The sequence below is a fragment of the Pararge aegeria genome, chromosome 17 (assembly GCF_905163445.1).
Source record: "Pararge aegeria chromosome 17, ilParAegt1.1, whole genome shotgun sequence".
Taxonomy (NCBI): Eukaryota; Metazoa; Arthropoda; class Insecta; order Lepidoptera; family Nymphalidae; genus Pararge; species Pararge aegeria.
In genome coordinates this window covers 4,290,197-4,297,360 of record NC_053196.1, presented here as the reverse complement: position 1 = coordinate 4,297,360, position 7,164 = coordinate 4,290,197, and the positions used below count along the sequence as shown (strand labels likewise).

The window sequence follows — 7,164 nt, the reverse complement described above, 5'->3', positions numbered from 1 at the left end:
TCCCCACTATAGGTGCGTTATAATATATAGGTACATCCTGTATCCGTGATTAAATGTATCTTTTTGAAGGCCGATTGGCGCAGTTTGCAGCGACCTTGCTTTCTGATTCTAAGGCCGTGGGTTCGGCTCCCACAACTGGAAAATGTTTGTGTGATGAGCATGAATGTTTTTCAGTGTCTGGGTGTTTATATGTATATCATAAGTATTTATGTATATTATTCATAAAAATATTCATCATACATCTCAGTACCCATAACACATGCTACGCTTACTTTGGGGCTAGATGGCGAAGTGTGCGTTGTCGTAGTATATAAATTTTTTATTTATTTTATTTATTTTTACGCAGAATTTTAAATAATATGAGATGTCTTTCGTAGTAAAGAAAATGAATGTTTAATAAATATTAAAACGAAATTGCTATTAACATCCGACAAATTGCTATTTGAAACAAACAACAAACATAAATAGTTACAATCGGAATTAATTCAAATTGTTTGAAAATAAGTATAGTTTGTAGTCATAAAAATTGGTTGCCTGTAAAGTCGGTATACGGGCGAAAGTTTTACGTGACAACGACTTTGAGTGGTAAAATAATTTTAATGTGAATATTCATTCGTATAGTAGGAAGAAGGATGAAATAATAGTAACAATTTAAAACATTTATTTATACAAAGAATTATATTTAAAACATTAATTTATACAAAGAATCTCGCACTGAATTTCATATTAACAAAATTTTATTTTTACCTTTACACATACATACGTATTTATATACAAATATACATACAATAACTTGCAATACATTTGCGTACAATGAAACAGCGTTTACTACAAAGGGACGCGTGCCTTTCACTTTTTATGTCTGTCTCTCTCGCTCTTAGGCGGGCTAACCATGCCCGAGTGGAAGGGACGCGTGCCTCTCACTCGCTCTCATTGTGAGCGCATAACGTGAGCGGAGCGTAACGCAGTTTCTTGAAGTGTCAGCCGGCAAACCAATTTATAAGACGTTGTCACGTCAATAACATAATTAACATCAAGGCAAAAAAATCTAATTATGACTCCAGCAGGGCCAAGCCTAAGACACAACCAAGGTGGAGTTATACATAATATAAACAGACACAAGAAAAGAAGTTGGCAAGCTTGGTTGGTCATGTAATGCAGAGGGAAGAAAGTCATTACCATTAGATTACATGTTAAATATTATGTGGAAGGGTAAAGGGTCGAAAGAAAGATGGCTGCTGATAGAAGTGAAAGGAAGAAGAAAACATGTTGTGCCAACAAAAAGAAGATATGTATTAATGAAGCTTTTGTAACCGCTTTGCAATAACAAATTATCGTAATAACATATTCCATCCATAGTCAAATTACTTACTTACTACTTACTTATATCTTGAATTTTCATGATCGAACGTTTACAATTTGCTTTATTTAAAGGGTATCTATGTTAAATAGTTGATATAGCTACAATCATGGACATATCCTTAGGCGTAACCTAAGCTTAAGACCTCAAATCGTGCGAAGTTTCATTTGAATTCGTTCAGTAGTTTCAGCGTGATACGCGGCCTAGATAGAGACAGACAGGCACGAATGAAAAAAAATACAGTTTTGTGTTCATTATCGATTATAGAGTGCCCTCCAAAAAATATTTTTTTTAAATCATCAATGTACAGAATTTAACCCGTTACAGTTTTATTAAAAGTATAGATTGGTATAGCGTCAATCGTGAACAACGACGTCAGTTATAAATGGTAACAAGTAGGTTATAAGTGTTTGTTTCGATTTGACATCACGTAAACAGTCAAAGAATTATTGATAACAATAATGATATTTTTTAATCAAATCATAATTTTGGGTTTATTGGATACTTGTTTTTAAATCCAGGTAATAACCACAATAAAACGTCCTACCATGTCCTACCCCCAGCGTAGGAGGGGAACATCCTACATTTTTCTATCTGAGAGAACATTGTTATCAGCTGTTGATCTCAGTTATTATCTTGTGATAATAAAATACCTATTATCGCTATAAACAACTAAGCCAAATGAGGAACCCCTCTAATATTTACCTATCCAGTTAACGACTTAATAACGACGTTGCCTACCCCAAAAATGGATTGGTTTATTCGGACCAGGAAGGCCGATTCTGAACATCAGTTGACATTAAATTTAGATAACCACTGTTGAAAGTTGCTTTCAATTAATATCCAAACTCAATTGGAAACTTAGGTTTCAGAATGCAAAATAGTTTTGACAGGGTTTTTTGTTATGAAAGCAACTTTCCACATTGACCAGCCAAATTAGGTGTCAACTATAATACAGAAGGTGCCTGTTGAACTAGTATTACAAGAACATAATTTATTTCTTTTTCAGATATTCAATTGAATTAGGTAACGCTATATTTTACCTACTTTTTGACTTCCACAATAATTTAAATAAACAAGAATTTGTAATGACTTGGGACGTAACACTGGGTAAAGTATTTTCTACTCTGATTTCATATTCATGACCTTTGATTTTTCATGTCATGAAAATCGGTTGACCAAATTCGTGTCGTAGCAAAAATTTTATGCCGTATACACACGATTTTATATTGAACACGCTTTACGAAAAACCAGGACAAGTTTTATAAGAAATATTATTAATTCGTACTTTTTGCGAAATCCACCTTCCGGCACACAATTTTTTTTTATACCCTAGTTAATTTTATTAATTCTGTAAATTATATCTCCGCTATCAAGAAAAACCCTGCTTGAACGAAATATCAGCAAACAGCTTGCTGATATATCCAGCAATTTTAGTAAAAGCTTTAATGATTCATAATTGACAACATATTTATATCATCATCACGTCTCAGCATTTATATCGCAATTGAGGAAATTTCTCATAAGGATAGCTTAAAGCCTGAAAATTTAGCCTGTAAAGGGATAAACGATACTTTACAGGTCGGAAAACAAACGACGAAAAGAGCGGAAAAAAAAGTTACTTTACTGGGCTGTCCCTAGTGCCTAATAATTTTTGACCTCACCTTTGAAAACATACGTGCTACTAGTATACTATGCCGTTACACTGCATAGTCTGTTAAAAAAAAAAGTATACTGGTATAGAAATATTCTACTTTTATTTATCCCAAACTCTCCCAATATCATAGTTCCCTTACATTATAGTGAGCGTGCGCCCCAATAAAGAGTAATAGTCGTATTTGCCATATTTTTTTCTGTCACTAACATCACGAAAGCCTTCAAGCTCTTATCCGATTGTCAGTCGCCGATGGAACTCAGTGGAAGTGAGGTGGTTCTTTACAGTTTAAACAATGCAGCGGCCATACCAACGACGGTATTTGAGACCAAACAATATGCACGAGACATGCCATGGCGGTAAATGGAAATGATGATTTGCATTATTAATTACTAACTCTTGCCCGCGACTTCGTACGCTTTCCTTTTGTTTGATAATTAAAATAACAAAAAGTGTTTTTCTGGGCTAAGAATCTCTCCAACGTCTCCAGGAAACTTTCAATCGGTGTGCCAAATTTCAATAAGATCGTTTTAGACGTTGAGCCGTTCTTAAAAAAGGAACAGGCCAAATAAATTAAATTTCAAATACCTTGTGATTTGTGAGAAAGGAGGCTCACCATAACTTTCTTTTTCTCGTATATTTAATCAAGCTCCGAGCTTTCCAGGTTGATTCCATAAAATCGGAATCTTAAAATCCATCAGGAGCGCGTAATCAGTTATAGTTTCAATACAAGGAAATGGTTACAAGTGGTTTAAGTACTTGGAAGTTAAAAATTTAGTTTTATAGTGTCACCATGTCCAGATTCAGATTTCCTCTAAGAATCCGAAGCAAAGGTCAGCATGCCTTAAATGGTTGTTTATAAACGTTAAAGATCTAAAAGTTTTTGTATACAAGCAATTTCTTTCCTAATCCTGAAGGAATTTGGGGGCTCAGTTTTAGAACGAAGTTATACAAGATTCTTCCCATAAAACTTGTGCAATGAAAATAAATATTATCAAAGTATAGTCATAGATCTTTAGCCTAACGATGATGTTCAATGATATTCAATATTGATGAAAAAATAAAAACTTACAGTCAATTGCAAAAGAGTCAGAGTTACCCAATGTTTATTGAAACGGGACTTTTTTTAAACCACGGTCTCGAATAAGTGTTTATAAAATTCAGATCTTTAGTCTTTCGCGTGTATTGACATCAGTTATGCCTAACTGATGTTTTCAAACAAAAATGAACCCAAAGTCCTAAAGCCCTAAGTCTTGATATATTATGTGACCATAGATAGCTGATCGTTCACCCTTGGTGGATCTCATGATTCCAGTGTACAGGAGGACCTGAGAGTTCTGATCTTCTTATACGTATATAAGTGGGCCGAATATTATATTCTGAATGTCACTAATACTAAAATTTTATTTTACTAGATTTCGAGTATGTTGTGACAAAGAAGGCCCCACCACCCCTTTGTTTTGGCACTGAGTTGAATCGTGATGTTCTACCCATGAGTGGGCCAGCACTCAGTCCCTTCATGAGAAGAAATACTATACAAGTACAGCCAAACTTGGGACCGGGTACTTATGAAAACAGCCGAGACGCATTTTACGATCTCACACATAGGGTAAAGTGTACAGTTATAAGTTTTAGTACATGGATAATGTACTGATGATTTGTGATCTGTTATTATACAACAAATTCAAGGCTTAAAAGTCTTGTTAAACTTCATAATTGCGAAAGGGTTTACGGTTTCACATTGCACTACCACACATTCAATTGTTGTATATACAATGATCATCATCATCATCACCTCACCTCATTGACGTCAACTGCTGGAGGTAGATATTCTGGGGGGAAGAGAGTTCTCCAAAATCCACTGTTCATGACTGATCTACAGACTGTTTCTAGCGGCACCCGGCAAGTTTTTTGGTGTCGCCTGTGTACTACGTTGGGTGCCGCGGTCCAAAGTTTTGTTTATTGGTACGGGATCGGCCTTTAACCACCTTGGGACCCCAACGTCCATCTCAACCAACCATTGCTGTAAATAATGTCTTTAAATTCTGCATTGCGATTAAATGTTTACGCTTATTCAGATTTACAGCAAATGTTGTTATGGGCCGAAATCCTCAAGATGGAAAGTTAAACATGAGTATCAGCCACCACCAAAAGAACCACCACCCCCGAAACCTGTACCACAAAACTGTGCGCCTTTTAACTCTTTATCAAAAAGGAAAGGGTTGTTTAAACCTACCGACTGTCCTGCGTAAGTATAATTTTATACCCACCCAAAACTTTTATTTGATATAATTTTAACAAGGATCTATCAGGGTGAAATTTAACATTACTTTTGGATTGCAGGCCATGTGATTACTATCCAATGTATAAGAAGAGACAAATGAAATTTGCATACAGCTTCACCGGCAAAAAAGTTTTAAAATGCGCAGTTGAGGTAATATACACTGACCTTCAAAAATTTGAACGAGGACGTTGTTCTTCTTAGGATATTTAGGTTATTTAATCCCAATATCACGTGTACCGTGCTTTTGTGGTCGACGCTATTGGCCATCATCTATTCGTCGCTATTATAAGCCAACACTTCATTGACTAGTTGTCTTCTCGTAGCTCTCGGGTGTATACTATGTTAGGCACTGTAGGGGTACGTTACGGAAGGAGTAAAACGCGTGGATGTTCTTTTATCCGTCTTCTCAATCTTGTGAAGTCTACCGATTCAGAATGGGTCAGCGAGCTGGACTAAGGCCTATACCCTTCCCATACTGAGATAAGACCCGTTGTGACTCGTGGGCCCGTAATAGGTTCACAATGATGAAGATGATTATGATAACATCTCAAAATAAATATTTTTTATAAGCTCTTTAACTCAAGCTTAAGCGTGTATGTGTGTGTTGGTACCATCGATAAGTATCTATATTGTAGGCCTATTTCTATTTCATAAATAAATAAAATTGAGATCTGTCTGTAATTTCGAATTAAGTGAGGGAACCGATTATCCCACAGGGATCCCACTTTATCTATGTTTTACAGCAGGAAACGCTAAATCGTTTTTTGGGCAACTTTTTTCAGCTTGGAACCTTCACCTTGAATTTTTGATAATAATGCTTACCTCGTAATGACTACTTTATACCATCACTCCTCTTCTTCCCGCGGGAACTACCTACTACTATTACCACCTAATGCAATCGCCAAGCCGTTCAGAATTAACGCAGTCAAAATTGAATTATTTCTTAACCCCTAATCCCCTGCCCAGTATGCTGATTTTGGCAAACCCTCCCGTTACTATTATAGGCTATTGACGACTACTTTATATAGCGGGAAATGAGATAATCTTGAACGGAAATTCGGAAGAACTTACGTTCACTGCTAATAATAAAATTAGGACTTATAAGCATCATTGGAAACTTGTCTAGGGCGAACTCAGAAATGCACGCGATCTCTTCTTCGATTCAAGACTGCGACCCTTACCTCGCGACCTGCGACCTCTGTGCTTATTCTTTCCTATTCTGCAGATCAAATGTGTTCCATACAACTTGGACGCTTGTGGTTACTGTGGCTGTTCCTGTTCTGCGCAAGGAGACTATTGGCAGTATGAGAACCGAATTTTCTTATGCAGGAAGCATTATACGAGACTGTTTAAAAATTGCTTATCTAAATTTCAAGGTGCAAAATTAGCCGATTTCAAGGTACCTGACAATAATTGAATGTAATACCCAATTATTAGTTTGCAATTGTTGAAATTGAAACATTAAAATAATAATTATAATATGGTAGAAGCGTTGGATATTTTTTCCGATTAAAAATAATCAATGTTTGTTTCAGTCTGTGAGAGATTGTTTCTTCGCACATGCGCACAATAGTTGCAAAGCTGCTTTGAAAATTATGAAGAGTGAAGAAATTGAAAAGAAACTGAGAAAAGAAGCTTATCTGGATTTATATTTCCCGCAACGCAGATTTTGTAACAATTAGTTGATGAACTCTTTAGGTAAGGTGAAAGCTACGTAGCTTTCGTTAAAAAGATTGCAATCAGATGAACGCAAGTTAAATCATCAAATATTTCTTTAATAGTATTGGTAACCAATAATATTAATAATAACACTACATAATAATACAAAATTACATAATTTAAATCTGTGATTATTTTTTATATGCC

General features: G+C 35.5%; 1 protein-coding gene across 2 annotated transcripts; it reads left to right on the top strand.

The window, feature by feature from the left end:
• The first annotated feature begins 1,829 nt into the window (after positions 1-1,829).
• On the top strand, positions 1,830-7,040 carry LOC120631125. 2 transcript variants are annotated; one of them, XM_039900572.1, is made up of 7 exons: positions 1,830-1,881; positions 2,370-2,470; positions 4,430-4,623; positions 5,093-5,262; positions 5,358-5,448; positions 6,524-6,697; positions 6,834-7,040. In XM_039900572.1, exons 2-7 carry the CDS (start codon positions 2,449-2,451, stop codon positions 6,978-6,980), a joined length of 798 nt encoding a protein of 265 aa, XP_039756506.1. In that variant the 5' UTR covers positions 1,830-1,881; positions 2,370-2,448; the 3' UTR covers positions 6,981-7,040. The 2 variants fall into 2 exon arrangements, with proteins under 2 accessions (XP_039756506.1, XP_039756505.1); XM_039900571.1 differs by lacking the exons at positions 1,830-1,881; positions 2,370-2,470 and adding an exon at positions 3,283-3,373.
• The last annotated feature ends 124 nt before the right edge of the window (positions 7,041-7,164 follow it).